Source organism: Saimiri boliviensis, chromosome 1 (assembly GCF_048565385.1).
Source record: "Saimiri boliviensis isolate mSaiBol1 chromosome 1, mSaiBol1.pri, whole genome shotgun sequence".
NCBI lineage: Eukaryota > Metazoa > Chordata > Mammalia > Primates > Cebidae > Saimiri > Saimiri boliviensis.
This window is the reverse complement of record NC_133449.1, coordinates 50052178-50068947: the sequence shown is the minus strand read 5'-3', so window position 1 is coordinate 50068947 and position 16770 is coordinate 50052178. Positions and strand designations below refer to the sequence as shown.

The 16770-nt window shown below is 48.4% G+C and overlaps 1 protein-coding gene and 1 long non-coding RNA gene across 5 annotated transcripts in view; one reads left to right on the top strand and one right to left on the bottom strand.

Annotated features, from left to right (window-relative positions):
- The window catches only part of PAX8 (paired box 8), a 62063-nt gene that overhangs the window by 44039 nt on the left and 1254 nt on the right, over positions 1-16770 (top strand). For all 4 annotated transcript variants that reach the window (XM_010330347.3, XM_003942511.4, XM_039474654.2 and 1 more), the window contains 2 exons: positions 7904-8005; positions 15257-15343. In XM_010330347.3, the coding sequence (XP_010328649.1) occupies positions 7904-8005; positions 15257-15343 (189 nt within the window). The remainder of the gene's footprint in view (positions 1-7903; positions 8006-15256; positions 15344-16770) is intronic.
- Positions 7974-16581, bottom strand: LOC141584143 (uncharacterized). The gene is made up of 3 exons (XR_012517086.1): positions 16337-16581; positions 9453-9528; positions 7974-8680 (listed from the first exon to the last, which is right to left on the bottom strand). It is a non-coding gene; the product is annotated as an uncharacterized LOC141584143 (long non-coding RNA).

Genomic DNA, 16770 nt, shown 5'->3' with positions numbered 1-16770 from the left:
AATTCCTCCGTAACTTTCGGAGATGCCAACGTGAGGTTCCCCGTGACGGCGAAGACACGCTCGGAAGGGGCGGATGCTCTGGGGGTGCCAGGAAGTGGGATACACCACCCCAAAACCCCACGGAAGAGCAGGGACCCTAAGGCCGGGAGCCAGGTGCTGTAACACAGGGACACTTGGTCTTGGTAAATACATAAATAAGTAGAAGGAAAAATGAACATTTTGGAGGGAAAAAGGCTTTGGCTCTGGAGCCAGTTTCTGGATCAAATTTCTAAAAAGGCCAACGGTCAGTCCCACCTGTGTTTCTGTGATGTAGCTATCTTCATATCTAGCTTAACAGCGTCACCGGGATGACAGTCAGACATCTGTTAAATACGATCAATTAAATGATTCTGCAACTTGAGAGTGGAGGGGTGGCAGACTTCCCATCAGGAACCTCAACCGCCTCAAAATATTTAAAGCTGGAAGCACCAGCTGGGCGTGGGGGCTCATGCCTGTAATCCCAGCACTTTGGGAGGCTGAGGCAGGTGAATCACGAGGTCAAGAGTTCAAGACCAGCCTGGCCAAGACGGTGAAACCCCGTCTCTACTAAAATACAAAAAGTTAGCAGTTGTGGTCGCAGGCACCTGTAATACCAGCTACTGGGGAGGCTGAGGCAGGAAAATTGCTTGAACCCAGGAGGCAAAGGTTGTGATGAGCCAAGGTCACACCATTGCACTCCAGCCTAGGTAACAGAGCAAGACTCCACCTCAAAAAATAGAAACATACAAATAAATAAAACTGGAAGCACCTGAGGGAGTCTCTAGAGCAAACCTCTTATTCTGATGAGGAAACCGGGCCAGGGAGGAAAAGGTCCCTGCCAAGGTCTCTGGGTGGAAGCACCATGTGCAGCTGGCCGAGGCATGGGCCTGCATTCCATAAGTCAGACCTCAAGGGGAGCTGGGACCCCCGGCAGAAGGACCTTTGCCCATCCAGCCAGGGCCTGAGGAATGGCTGAGAGTCAAGTTCTTGGCTTGGGCTAGAGAGGGCCTGAGATGCAGTGAAAGTGGGAAGTAGAGACCCATACCATCTTCAGAGACCTCAAGGGCTTCCACAGGGATAGAACTATTTTAGTTGTGGGCCCACTGGGGGCCCAGGACCAAGGGAGGAAGCTGGCTAGCTCTCAGTTCAGCTTTGGAGGAATCTCTTTAATATTGGCATTGTCTCCAAGGAGTGTGGTTATTTGGTGACAGAGTAAATGCCTCCTTACCTCCCACACCCCCCTACCCCAATGACCTTGAGATGCTACAGCAGAGACCAGTGTGGGGTTGGGGTGATGGAGACCTGTCACAGAGGCAGCCCAGAGTCAGACAATCTATCTGGACCAGGGGTTTCAAACCTGGGCCTCTCAATGATCTCCTGAAATGAAGCCTTCTACAGAAGCCATGTATCCTCACCAGACCCCTAAAGAACTCTCTTTTAGAAGGGGACCCCTGCCCCTAGAAGGCCTTTGAACTTGAAAACCACTGCCCCAGAAGAGCAAGACCTCTGCCAGCCCAGAAAAACCACAGGATCATGTGATACAAGTCCATGGACCCTTTTTTTATAACTGGCTCTACATTTTCTGTCTTGCTGGCACCTGGGTTGTTTTTTTCTTTTTTTTCCTCTGTGCATCCCTGAACCTAATGTGAGGAGTTTTCTTAGAAGAGATGGACACCTAGTATGCGAGCAGAGAGATGGTGTTTAAGGGTCTAAAGTAAGGAAGAAAAAGTTGAAGCAGAGTTCAGGAATTCAAGAGGGTGAAGTCAGCAGAGATGGGTCATTTGTTTTGACCAAAGTGATTAGAGGAGAAAAATCTGTGAGCTGAGTAAAATTATGTCAGCCAGAGAAAATGAGAATGGGGGAGGGAAGGGAAAAAGAAGGGAGGGGAGGGGAGCGTAGGGGAGGGGAGAGGGTGAGCAGAAGAGGCTTACATCAGTTACAGAGAGATACACAAGCCTGGCTGTCTCCTGAGAATGGTGGGCCAGGGCTGGGGATGGTTGTGGAGCAGGCAAGGGGTGAGGGTGTGGTGGTACCCATCATGATGGGGAGCAGTTGCTGTGCAAGTCACAGAGAGGCTTGGCAGGACCAGCTGAAGGAGAGGAAAGGATGTAGGGCAGTTGGAAGGCAGCGGATAGAAGCATCAGAGTGCAGACGTAGGCTGTTGTCTGAAGTGTAATTGGAACAGCCCAGGGCAAACTCCCTGCTCCCAAAGCCCTCACACTTTGTCCCCTCCCTGTCATCCTGTTAGAGCTCTAAGCATCCCCTGTCAACATGCAGTCAGAGGTGATGCTTCCAACTACTGTCAGCTGTTAATGTAGTACCCACACCCACTCTCCAGGCCAACTGCAGGACTGAGAGGTCACCCAATCCATGGGACAAAGCAGCTGGCAGCAGACACCTGGTGGTCATGGAGGCAGCAGGCAGCCGGCAACCAAATCTGTAGCACTGGCACCTCCGTCAGGCAGGTGGCCCTCAACACAGGCCCAGATGATGCTGAAGTTCAGGTGTGAGCACTTCGAAGGTTGCTGGCTGGTTACGGAGCCCCCTAGCCCGGGGGCTGACAATTCAACACAGAGGCAGTGGCTCTGAAAAGAGTGAGGAGTGCTAGGCTTGTAGGAACTGGGATCCAGGCAGATGGCCAAGAGTAGGAAGCAAGTCAGAAAGTGGATCAGGCACAAGCCAGGGGGATGGCTGGTGCCCATGCTGAGCTCAGGGTGTTGGCCTGGAGCTGCTTACAGACTGTCCACCTGAGGCCTCTGGTAAAGACTGGACCTCAATATCTAACATGTGGCTCAGCCATGGTGAGAGGACTGGGAGGACATGACGGGGTGGGAGAAGGTTAGGAAGGGAATGGTTCCAAGAGCACAGGAGGCTGAAGACCTACCCAAGGGAAGAAGAGGTGAATTTGAAAGAAAGAGAAGGAGGTAATCCCAGCACTTTTGGAGGCCAAGTCGGGTGAATCATTTGAGTTCAGGAGTTCAAGATCAGCCTGACCAACATGAAGAAACCTCGTGTCTACTAAAAATACAAAATTAGCTGGGCGTGGTGGCACATGCCTGTAATCCCAGGTACTTGGGAGGCGGAGGCAGGAGAATTGCTTGAACCCGGGAGGTGGAGGTTGCAGTGAGCCAAGATTGATCCATTGCACTCTAGCCTGGGTAGCAAGAGTGAAACTCCATCTCAAACGAAAGAAAAAAAGAAAAAGAAAGAGAGAAAGGAAGAAATGGAGGGAAGGAGAGAGGGAGGGAGAAAGGAAGGAAGGAAGGAAGGCAAGCAGAGGCCACAATATTCCTAGATAACACTGCAGACCAGGGGAGAGGGGGGAGGACCCAGTGAGTTTTCATCCCATAATCAGCTCAACTTTAACCTGCATGAATCTTCCACGCACTCTGAGTGACTCCCAAGGACCCTCGCTGCCATCTCCTGCAACTCCTTTACCTGCTTCACAGTTTCTGTCTGAGTCACTTCTTTCGGTCCCGTGGCTCTGACACTGTGATTTCCAGAGTGACTATCCTCCTGAGTTTCTGCTTGTCCCCAGTCAGCCAAGAAAGAGGAAGTAGCAGCGTTTGGGGAGTAGCAAGATTGCCACTAACATTGCTGCCAGTTCCCTTTGGAAACCCCAGTCTGGAGTCCCAAGACACTGGCCAAGACAGCAATGTCGAGGCCATCCTGGTCCCAGCTGCTCTGGGACTGACTCCAGCTCAACTCAAAGGAAAGCTCTAAGTTAGGTTTTATCATCAAAGAGTCCATTCCCCTCCTCCATCCTTTTGTACAAAATTATATTTAGTACTGCCAAAGAGATTTCTGGGTTGCCATAAATTCTCCTTGCTATCAGAACAAGATAAGGAATTGAAAAGGGGTTACATGGAGGGCAGACTTCAAAGGGGGTGAATAAAATAGTCTAAAATCACCTCTACCCTCTGAATTCCTCCAGGCAATAGCTTTCTGATCCTGGTCTCTGCCAGTACTTAGAATATTTACCAATATTTCAAGGGGTGGGGGCAGCTAGCGTTTCCATAGAGAACCCCACTCCATAACCAGTTAACATGGGCTTGTGCTTTATGTGAACTTCTTAAAAATAGGACCACATTGGAAGGATACCTGGGTGTAGAGGAGGTGGAATTCACAGCAGGGATATTTTATGATGAAGAGTCTTAAAAACAGAGAAGTAGATAAGAGGGCATGGCTAGGCCATGATGGAATGTTTCCATGTCACAGCTTCTGTGGTTTTGTTTCTAAGAAGGCTTGCAAGGCTTTTGGCTTTTTGGAAGAAACTACGCATTGAAGCAATTGGAGCAGAGTTTTGCAGGGCTGTTGGGAGAGTTTATGGTCCCACAGTCTGGGTGAGAGCTGTCCTGAAGAAAGTCTTACCAGTGTTTTCAGGAAAAGCAGCTTTCGTGGGAGGAAGCCTCAGGCGTCTGTTCTGATGTTTGATTCAGAAACCTCTACCCCATTGGAAAGACAGTAGGTGACTGAGGGGATATGAAGATTAAGATCTTAGAATACAGGGGAGTAAGACTGATGAATTCCCTTTGTAAGAGCAACATGGGGGCTCGTTCTCATGCGGTGGAGCCTCATGGGGGCACCTTAGACCACATTCAGCTGTGTTGTAAGGAAGTATGCGCGCTGGAACTCTGCCTGCTACTCTGCTAGACTCAGGTAGTGGAAAGGGAGGGGACAGGATGAGGTGGCGGGAGGGGAGCACAGGGCCACAGCTGCCAGGCCAGAAGCACCCTGCAGGGCACAAGGCCAGCACCAGCAAACAGGTCACCTGGGAGCCAAGACCACCTCCCACTGTTCCCCTCCCGCCCCTCATTCTGAGGCAGACAGTGGCTGCCTCAGAATCCTCCTCAACACCAGGTGCCAGGACGCCCCTACCGGTCAATCAAGTAGTGAGCTGAATCCAGTTTACAAGCTGAAATCTAAACTAGTTCCTTATGTGACAGGCAGGAAGATGTGTTTCAGAGAATGAAGTGCTGTCCTTTATGCAGGGTCTGGCCTGGATCTAGAGTTCCCTTTCTCTTTCTCTCTCACAGAGGAGGAAGTAGGGAGGGAAGAGGAAAGGAGGAGGCAGGCCTGAATCAGCCACCACCCTCACCCATCGCTCTGTCCACGCCGTGTGCTCCTGCTCTCACAGACTTCCTATCGTTCTTACCCTCTTGCCTAGCCAGTGCTTCATCTGAGAGCCAAGGGAGCTGAGTTTAAGGATCTATTGTGTTGTATTCTTCTTCACAGAAGGCTCAGATTTTGTCTCAGTATAGCTTCTGTATATTTCTCCGTCTACATCTAAATATCTTAAAATCCTCTTTCCCCCTCCTGTGTTTCCAGTCCTTTATTTGTTCCCTTGAGGGCCTTGTGTCAGGGGAACTGAGCCCACCTGTAGAATTCTAGTGAGTTTCACCCCATTTGGTCCCATGCCAAGCACAGCTGGACACTGCAGGAATAGTCAAACAAATTAGAAGGTGGTGTTCAGGCTTGCCAAAAGATTCGCACAGTTTTAAACAATAAACACTGATGGCTCTTTATTCTATAGGAGTTCATTGGCATATAACCATTTCTACAATGTGTCCATTGCACTAATCCACGTCCACCTGTAGCATGAAACCCTGCCTGTGAATTCTATGGATAACGCCATAGAAATTATAATAAGGTGCCTAAGCCTACATTATTTTTTCCCATTTTGTATATGAAGAAACTGAGTCTTGGGGCATACATGAGGCTTATCTAAGGGCACTCAGAAAACTAGCCGCAGAAGCAGTATAAGAAACCCAAGCCCTCTGATTCCCAGGCTCTTCTCTCTAGAGCAGGTGTCCCCAAACTTTTTACACAGGGGGCCAGTTCACTGTCCCTCAGACCGTTGGAGGGCCACCACATACTGTGCTCCTCTCACTGACCACCAATGAAAGAGGTGCCCCTTCCTGAAGTGTGGCGGGGGGCCAGATGAATGGCCTCAGGGGGCCGCATGCAGCCCCGCGGGCGGGCCGTAGTTTGGGGATGCCTGTTCTAGAGGAAGGGCAGAAGTGTGCCTGGTCTTGTTCATTGACCCCTTGGGCTTTGGCTCCAAATGCCTATCCCAGCCTATGTCCCTTCTTGATTTGGTGCCTGGCTTTGCTAATTTAGCATTCTGGCTTTCTGCCATATGCCCAAGTGCTTAGACAAGGGCCGAGAATGTAGTACTTACTCAATAAGTATTTGGTGAATGAACATTGTCTTTGGGGAATCCTCAGAAAGAGAGATAAGGAGGAGGTAATCACTGTAGAATTAGCAACTTACAGGATTTCATGGGGCCTTCCCTTCTGTCATGACCAGGCACACCTTGAAGGGGCTGAGGTATGAAGGACTTGGGGGGTCTGATAGGCAGAAAGTTGAACAAGCAGTGCCATAGAAGAGATGAATTTGGTAAGTTGGTTAACAGGGTCTCACGTAAGCGCTGGGAGGAAAAAGTAGCCCCCAGAATGGAAGAGGTAGAAAGCATTTGGGGAAAACAGTCGTATTCCAACACAATGGTTCTTAGCCAGGAGCGATTTTGCCCCTACTACCTCCTGCTGGGGACATATGGCAATGTCTGGAGACATTTCTGTTGTCACCTTGGGTGAAAACCGCTGCTGGTGTCTACGGAATGGAGGCCAGAAATGCTGCCAAACATCCTGCAGTGCACAGGACAGCCTCCTGCAGCGAGGAACAGTGCAGCCTAACATGCCAACATCACTGAGACTGAGAAACTCTGTAAACATCACCAAGAACTAGGATGAGCACATAATTCATTAACCCGACTGGAAAACTTTGAAAGTGAAATGGGCATTATGAATAAATATGCTGGGGTAGTGGTCATCACCTGGGTACACCTTGGCAAACCAGGATGTACTGTCACCTTGCGAAGAATCTTGGGGTGAAGGAGAGTCTGGTTGGGGCCTGCAGGACACAGGAGCAACGGAAGAGGGCCAGGGGCAAGGGGTTATGTTTATGTTTATTGTTATAGATGGTAGATGGGGAGATGGTCGCCAGGTCAGCTGGGGTCTCCAGAATGGGAAAGTGATTTCTCGATGTAGAGGAGAAGCAGAGCCAGGAAATGAGGTCTTTATAGCGCTGACTTGGTGTCACCAAGGCGGGAGTGTGACTCACAAGCTATAGATAAACAGAGAGATTGGTGTTTGTTTTGCCAAAAATGGTTCTTTTCAAAATAGAATTGACAGATATGTGGCTCATGGTCATGTAAAAAAGCTAAATATCTCAGCCACATTTCCTTCTAGGTCGGGGTTAGCCAATCGGTTTCCTGTCCCTTGCAACTCTGACAGATTGCATCTACTTGGAAGGCCCCCTCTACTCAATGGGAAATGTTGTAGTGGTTAATTAGTAATGTCTGTCACAGGTCCTCCCTAGAATAGCGATGGGTCAGTGCGCCACATCCATGCCATCCTTTCACAGAGTCTTGTTCTTAGTTCTCCTCAGAGCCAGGATAATAGGGATGAGCTCTAAGTCAAGTGACCTCAAATGTATTTATAGAGGCCAGCTGTACCCACTGCTCTGCTGGCTGCTGTGGGGGATAACAAAGAACAGACGACATAGCCTCAGCCTCCAATACCAGGACGTTCTTGTGGGTTCGTAAGATAACTATCACTTAAATAAAACCAATGGAGAACAGGAAACAAGGAGAGACTGCAGGAGTAAGTGCTCCCTGCATGGTGGAGCCTCTGTCCTGCAGAAGACCAGGCAGAGGTAACAAGAACTTGGGCTCAGAGGAGGAGGGGGGCCAGAGGAAGTGGATTTGGGGAATGGCCGTGGAGAGGGTGGGAATGGCATGGAGGAGGAGAGCCTCAGGAGAGTGAGATGATACACACAGGAGCCCCCATGGTTCAACTGATGACTCTTTGCTGTATTTTTCCAGGGCGAGAGATGGTGGGGCCCACGCTGCCCGGATACCCACCCCACATCCCCACAAGCGGACAGGGCAGCTATGCCTCCTCTGCCATCGCAGGCATGGTGGCAGGTAAGGAGAGGGCCGGCAGGAGGGGGAGTACTGCAAAGAGGAAGTGTTGGAGTAAGGTGGGACACGAGGGGCAAGAGGCATACTGTCCCCTATTCGTAGACTTCCCGAAGGGCATTGAAGGATGGACTGAAGGGGGCATCTTCTTGTAAATGCCTGGAGACAACGTCCCAGTGCAGTCTTGACTCCCTATTTAACCTGCCCCAGCTCGGCCTCCTTCTTCTCAGGGCTGCCACATTACCCTCCATAATGAAAAGGAAGGGGCTGAGACAGACATATGTTCAAATCCAAGCTCCGCCATTTCTTCCAGTGAATCAGTGAGCATAAAGTAGAACGCTCTAAGGGCCCCAAAACACTGAGTGGAAGATGAGCCCTGCCATCAAGCAGAGCTGGTTTCCCAGTGATTTAAGTCTGATGAATCCCAGTTTTCTGCTTCTGTAAAATCTGAATCTGAAGGGTATTGATGAGGATAATAATGAAATATATGCTTCACGTCACTCTCACTCAACCCTGCATGGATAGGACCCGGGTTCTAGGTACTCTCAGAGTTCTATAGACGATGAGATGAGCCTGGAGTAGCGTTCCATCGTCATTTGGACTGTCCTGGAACCCGCCTGCCAGTCATTTGGGTTTCTTTGTCTGCCACTCATCATCCCATGATGATCCAGGTTGACAATTCTGGACAAATGAAGATAATGGGAGTTTCTTTGAGCAAGTCTCAAATTTTTAGGAGCCATACAGGAAAGATTTTGGGATGGATGAAGCATAATAGAGCCATTTTCATTGGTCAGAAAGGTCTGGGACCGGATTTTCTGGAAAGAGCTCTGAACTCAAGGTATCTGTGACCCCCATGCCAGTTCTAGGCCAGCCTCTCTAGCTCTGACCCCAGAGACTTGGCATATTTACCCAGGCCTGCTTCCCTTCCTCCCTGGCAGGAGTTAATCTTTGCCAGCCACCCACTCTGAGCACCCTATGCAGAGGCAGGTGGGCTGGGATCTCCTGGGCAGAGGGAAGGGAGGGAGAGAGAGAGGGAGGGAAAAAGGCTCTGTGCTCCCTGGGAACCTGCTGAGCTGGCACTTGTTGCTGCCTGGTTACCGTGGCGATGTGCTTAATGCAGCGTTGAAAATACAGAATACTGACTCCTCTCTCCCTCCTGGCCCCGGACTCCCTCCCTCCCTCCCTTCCTCTTCTGGAGCGTGAAATGAGATTGGTCAAGATAAAAAAGGAAAAGATTCGGTTATTTTTTTAAGAGTGTGGATAATGGGGCCTCTCAATCAAAATCCCAGGCTCCAGTGGGCTCCCCCGATTCCCCTTCCAACCCCTCCACCTTCCCCTGCCGCCTGCTTAGAGGAGGAGGAAGAAACATAAAGCACAAGGCTTTTTTCTTAATTTTGAATCATTCTCTGAGGGCAGGCCCGGGGCAAGGGGTTCCTGGGGCCCAGAGTCTGACCTGTGAGGAAGCTGGAAAGCATGGGCCTCTCATCAAAGTCCCCCAGGTTGTTTCCAGAAAGAATCCTGAGTGAATGCTGTGAAAAAGAAAAAAATAGCACAGCTAGGACATTGACTGCAAGTGAAATCCACAAAGGAGGGACCTGGTCCTACACTGCAGTTGGGTTTCCAGTAAGTTCCATGAAAATCAGTTTTTAGAAAATACAGTACTATTTAAATGAATCACTTGGTTCCTAGGAACAGCATTGCCCAAATGAATTCTTAAAGAATTTTTTATGGAAAAATTATATGTCCATCTCTTACCACTGCCTGCAGTCTCCCAGTTGACTGAATGGGGATTCCTGCAATTAAAGTGAATAAACTTTCATTGAGCATCTATCGCATGCATGTTAGGTACATGATAAATATTCAAAGCAAGGCATGCCAAAGACATTCAGCAATCTGTTGTGGAAGGAAGAAGTCATCGCTTGTTCTGCACTTCAGCATGTCTGGCCATTCAAATACGTATAACTTTATTTCTAATTTTACCCTGACCGTGAGACTGAGAGGCTGATACTATCCCAGTTTTATGGATAGGGAAACTGAAACAAAGCAAAGTGGTCATAGTCATACTAAGTGGTTGAATTATGCAAACACAGGTCTTTCATTTTCTTTTTTTTTTTTTTTTTTTTTTTTTTTTTTTTTTTTTTTTTTGAGACGGTGTTTCGCTCTTGTTACCCAGGCTGGAGTGCAATGGCACGATCTCGGCTCACCGCAACCTCCGCCTCCTGGGCTCAGGCAATTCTCCTGCCTCAGCCTCCTGAGTAGCTGGGATTATAGGCACGCGCCACCATGCCCAGCTAATTTTTTGTATTTTTAGTAGAGACGGGGTTTCACCATGTTGACCAGGTTGGTCTCGATCTCTCGACCTTGTGATCCACCCGCCTCGGCCTCCCAAAGTGCTGGGATTACAGGCTTGAGCCACCGCGCCCGGCCCAGGTCTTTCATTTTCAAGTGTAAGGCTCTTTCCACTACACCATACCGTCTCCTACCATACCAGAAATAAAGACGCAAACCTCAAGACAGCAGCCCAGGAAAAGGGCTCGGACAGATTTCCCTAGTCTGTTCACCTTCTGTTTCTCTTTTCATCTTATCTAATCTTATCTAACTTACTTTTTGTTCTGACTCCATTAACACAGTCAATGATTTTCAACCAGTTCTAGAGAAGAACCAGCAGTTCCAGATACCTGGACCCATCCTGTCATCCATCTTCCTTTCCACTCATTCATCTTCCCGTACGTTTTTCTACACATCCATGCATTTTCCCATTCCCATCTATCCTTCCATCTTTTATCATCCATCCCTCCATCTCCATCTTCCACCTTTCACCCACCCATCCTTCTGACTCTCCATCCATCTTTTTTTTTTTTTTTTTTTTTTTTTTTTTTTTTTGGAGATGGAGTCTTGCTCTGTCACCCAAGCTGGAGTGTAATGGTGCAATCTCAGCTCACTGCAACCTCCACCTCCTGGATTCAAGCAATTCTCCTGTCTTAGCCTCCTCCTGAGTAGCTGAGGCTACAGACGCCTGCCACCACGCCCGGCTAAATTTTATATTTTTAGTAGAGATGGGATTTGACCATGTTAGCCAGGTTGGTCTTGAACTCCTGACCGCCCACCTCAGCTTCCCAAAGTACTGGGATTACAGGCATGAGCCACTGCACCTGGCTCCTCCATCCATCTTTTAGTTCATCTGTCTTTCCAGTTATCTATCATCTGTCTTTCCATCCATCCATCTTTCCATCAATCCTTTTACTTTCCATCCATATTCATTCATCCATTCATCTTTTCAAGGAACTATCCTTTAATCTATCTTTCCATCAACACTTTCATCATCCATCCTTCCACTCATCCATCCTCTCATACATCCATCTTTTCATCCCATTTTCAATCTGTTCTTCCCTTAATCTATCCATCTTTCTATACATACATCCTTTTATCTATCCATCTTTCCAACCATCTTTTCACCCATCCATCCTATCATCATCAGTCCTTCGATCATTCAAGCTTTCTTTCATCCTTGCATCCTTCCATCCATTCACCACTTTTTCACTTAACAAATACTGATTGAAGGTCTATTATATGGGATGCTGGGGATACAGACATGAATAAGTCAGATTCCTTTATTCTTGGAACTTACAACCTAATGGTGAAGAGAAATGGACAGTAAATAAGTCATTGAATGAATAAACATAATAATTTATTGTCTGTGAAGAGAATCAAATGGGATGATGTAATAAAGATCCACAGGGTAAGGAGATAACTACTTTAGATTGGGTTGTCAGGGGAGGCCTCTCTGAGAAGGTGTTCGAAATGACCAGCCAAGTGGTAAACTGGGACAGACCATCCCTGGCCCAAAAGAACAGCAAGAGCAAAGGGCCTAAGGCAGGAACTAGCTTAGCATTTTAGCACATAATTGGTAATAGCTGGGTCAAGTTTGAAAAGGCTACTCGGATCTCTGGGGAAATGAACTGTAGACAGTCAAGGGAGAAAGCACGAAGACCAGTGAGGGGACAGTTGCAATAGTTCTTGCAAGAAAGGACAGTGGTTTGAGCTAGGAAATTGGCAGTGGAGGAGGAAAAAAGAGACCCTGAAAATATATTTTGGATGAAAAGCCAGCAAGCCTTGCTGGTGGATTGGCTGTCAGGATGAGGAAACGGAGGAAACGAGATCACTTGTAGGTTTGGGCATGGATGGTGGTGGCAAGTATCTATGTGGGAGACCAGGAGGGGAAGTTATGTAGTAGAGGGCAAGTGGAAATCAAGAGTTTTTTGGGCCATGTTAGGATTGAGATGCCTACTAAATGTCCAGTTTTAGTAAGTTAGTAGGCACATCATGTATGTCTGAAGCCAGGAAAGAATCCTGACCAGAGTATAAACTTCAGCCATTGCACAAAGCTGTCATTTAATGCCAACGGATTAGACAAGACTGCTAGAAACCAAGCCTGGGGTTCTTTAAAATGATTTACAGCTCTAACAGAGAAGGAATGGCAAGGAGAATGAGTAGGAAAGAAAACTGAGTTACAAAACAAACAGAAGACTGGGCGTCACAAGCCCAAAGGCATGGAGGGGGAATGAGCTAAAAAGTTAAGGGAATTGTGGATATAGAAGTGACCACTGGAATGATGGAGTTAGAGACTGCGGGGATTTGAAGGGATCCGAGTTAGCGTGATGGGAAGGGATAAGAAGGTGAAGGCAGAGAAAGGCACTGGTAGCTAGCGAGGAATGTGGGGGTAGGAAGGGGATTTTTAGAGACAGAAGATAGCAGAGCATGTCTGCAGGGTGAAGGGAGAGACTGATGAAAAAGAAAATGGGATTGCTGGAGGGGCCAAATCCTTGATGCAGAGCACAGAGGCAGGGTTGGTCTTTCATCGGGGGCAGAGACGTTTCTCCTGCTGTGACTGCAAGCAGGTAGGCACATCTGGTGATGGGAAGATGCCACGCCCAGGTGTGTACTACCTACTGAGCCCCATCCCCTGCCCCAGTTTCCATGTGACTGAGGTGCTTGGTAAACTGTAGCTAAATACATAAATAAGTGGGTGAGTGAGTGAATGCATGAGTGAATGACAAAATGAGAAGGTAAACACATCATGTTTTCTACCTCTCTCCCTTGTCCTTTAGAGCTTGCTGTGTTTGCCATGGGGTAGGGGTTCGCCAAGGTTCGAGGACCCTTGCTATGCAGCCAGTAGAGAATTGGGTGAAACCAGGGAGACCTGGACTAAACAGGGGGCAGTTTGAGCTGTGAGATGCAAGAGAGCACCAGTGTGGAAGGACAGGGCCAGGGTTCTAGTTCAGGCTTTCACTGAACACGTGGTCTTGGGCAAATGTCTTTCCTTCTCTAAGTAACAGAGTGTTATCTGCTAAATAGATGTTTAGATTAAGTTGTTTCTTAGTTTTTCATCTGTTAAATAGATGTTTAGATTAGATTATTTATTAAGTTTTTTCTTTGCTTTTTTTCCTTCTTTACTCCCTTCCTTCTTTTACCCGTATTTTTTGCTTGATCTAATACATTAGGCTTAGTCTCTGCCCCTAAGAAACTTCCTTACTGTGTCCTTAGCCTGTCATTGACTTCCTAGACAAGGAAAGGATCCAAAGCCTTTCTCTGCTTCAGGCTCCTCCTCTTCATCTCTCTCTTCTTCCTGTATAAATGCCTATTTGTCTGGCAATAAAGAAGCTCCCATTAACCCCAATCCAGACCTTTAGACTGGATCACTGATTTAAGGTTGGATGGCTGATTTAAGCCTCCACCGCACTTTATTTTCCCACCTGTTTAATCAGAAAATAATAGAAGCTTACATTTATTGAGCGCTGTATGTATATTTGAAGGATGGTGCTAAGCATTTAATACATATTTTCTCACTTAGTTCTCATTAAACCAAATGAAATACGGATAATTATTTGGCCCACTTTACTGATGAGGAAACCAAGGCTCACTTGTAAGTCACTCACTCAGCGAAGCTAAGTGACTCGTCCAAGGTTACACAACCAGGAAATGGGAAGTATGGATTTGACTCTAGACAAGTCAGCTCCAGAGTCAAGGAGTTTCGAGCAACCCCTCCAGAGAGTCTGGGAAGGAGACTCAGAACCACAGAAGACACGTAGCTCACAATCGTATATGGGTTTCTGAAAGGCTGGGTAGACCATTCATTGGGTCTCAGGGTTGGCAGGAATCTAACTTCGTAAATGGAATCATCTCGTAAATGAATAAAGGGATTACCTGCAATTTAGAGTCCAGAGCCCTAAGGTTGAGTTCTGCTCAGAAGTTTAACAACAATGTGATTTGAGGAAAACTACTTAATCATGCTGCAGTCCAGTTTCCTTTTCTATAAATTGGTAGTATCCATCAGTACCTCATTAGGGTAGTTGTGAGAATAAAAGATCATAGTGTGTGGGAAAGTGCCTTCCAAACTGTAAACTCTATGCCAAGCACCAGTAGTAGCTGTGGTGGTCAGCTTGACTTTTTTTTTGTTGTTATATAAGAGAATTCTTAAGTAATTTCTTCCATAAATAGTTCCTTTGGAAAAGTCAAGAATCCATTAACAGGAGGAGATGACCTGATTTACTTTGTATAAATTTATGTGCAGAGTTTGCTTAAAGTGGCAGACTCGGGATGGAACAACAAACTACTCCAAGTCTCAGGACACAGCTTCCCAGGAGGTGGGTGCCCTCCGGGGCTCTCCCTCCTCTCCCATCCTTAACCCTCACACCTCCCCGCCATGCACACACACATACTCAACACAGTCATATCTAGGAAGGCTAAAAGGTTCATGTAGACAGATTTCTTCTTTGGCCCCTAGCCCCAAACCCCTGCTGTGGGGCCCTCCTGGAAGAGCCCTTCTGCAGAAAGTCCAGGCAGCAGTAGAAGGAGCAGTTAGTCCCCGGGCCCTAGAGTCACAGCCCAGTTTTGGAGCTCCACCAAACCCTCCAGCTCTGGGAGCTTCCACAGATCTCAGAGCCTCAGTTTCTCCATCTGTAAAATGGGGATACTTATAACATCTACCTTCTGGGCCTTCTGGGAGGGCTGTAGTGTGTCAGGGCAGTGCCTCCAGTTCCTACGAAAAAGGACACTGCCCCAGGTTACCCAGGCTGATGGGTTCCCAAAGGGATAGACAGAGGGACCTTCTGAGCTCCACTGTCCCTGCTCCTGGCTCCAGCTGTATCCCCACCATTCCTGAGCTTGCCCACTGCCAGCCCTGCAGACCCCCTCATGCCTCAGCCCTGCATTGGTGCCCTTCACCTCACAGGCCTCTCCCCTGTGTGCCTCCAACAGGAAGTGAATACTCTGGCAATGCCTATGGCCACACCCCCTACTCCTCCTACAGCGAGGCCTGGCGCTTCCCCAACTCCAGCTTGCTGAGTAAGTCCCTGGGGCCTCCCAGGCCTTCTGCTGGGCAGGATGGATGGTGTGGTGGGTGGCAATGGTGGGTCAAAAGTTACCCAAAAGCTGGGAGGCCTCAGATTATACAGAGGGTCCGGGAGATGGTGTTGTTTGTAATGGAAGAAGGCAGCAGGTGGGCAGTGTACCTCATCGTTTGGGAAAAAAGGGCCAGAAGTCCATAGTCTCCCGGGCACTGGTTTCCCTCCTGCTTCTCAAGGCCATGTCTTTTAATCTTTGTTTTGTGTAAGATTCAGGGCTCAGGCCTTGAAGGGGAGGGCAGAGGAGGACTCGAGAAAAGCCTGAGAGAGGACCTCCTCCCTCTCGGGCGGCTCACAGCCCCACAGGCCACCAGAATGCAGCTGCCCTCCTTCCTGGGACCGTCGCCCCCATCAGCCATCTAACTGGCCCACAGATACTCGTCAGTCAGCACCAAATCCTTACACAAAATTCCTTTGTTCCACCACATTCCCCATATTTAGCTTGAGATGCAGACAGCATTCAGGGTCGAGGTCCAGAGACTGAGCTTCAGTGAGCTCGCAGGCTTTTCTTCACCCCTCTCTTGTCCTGGGGTCCTGGACTGGGAAGAGAAGCTTTTCAGCAAAACAAGACTCCACCAATGGGAAACTTGAGTGATCTCGCTAGAGCCTCCCTGAATGGTGACCTTGTGGGTGTCAGAGCAAACCTGAGCCAGGCAGAATCAGTGACCCAAGGATGGCCGGCCCCACGGGCACCATTGCAGGCTAGGAACCATCCATACCCCAAGACCCCCTCTCTTCCAATTACCTTCTTGTATTCCAAAACTACTTGGAAGGTGGCAGACCTGGGCCCTGTTTGCCAGATGAGTTCACCTCCAACCCACCTTTCCGTTCAATTTAGCCACAAAAGACCAGAGCATTCGGACACGCCAGGGTTCAGGCACCTTCCCACTGAGTCTCCCCAGGTGGTCCATCCTACAGGTGTGCAGAGCCTCACCTTAAGGGCCCTCAAGCCCAGATCGCTTTGACCCCTCTGCATCTAATCCTCTTGGATCTTAAGGGAGAAGACTCTCCGTCCTGGCACTGTTTGGGCAAGGCGAGGGAGGATCCTGATGACCCCTCAGCGCACTTGATTCTTTGGGGTTCCACATGCAATTGTTTTCTGTTGCTCTCTCCCTGCGAGGAGGGTGTTGAATGTCAAAGCTGCTATAGGGGGAAAGGGCAAGAAGCCACTGTTCTCATTCTGGCCAGAAACTCAAAGGTGAGGCCAGAGAAGGAGGAAATAGGGCTGGAGAGGAGTTAATCTTTGATGATCAGATAGGCCAGAGAAATGAATGATTAACTTGTGTTGTCTTAAAGGTCAGCAGATGCAGGGAAGGCTATGGTGCAATTTTCCTTTCTGACCGGCAGTGTTGTTGTTATTTTTTTTTT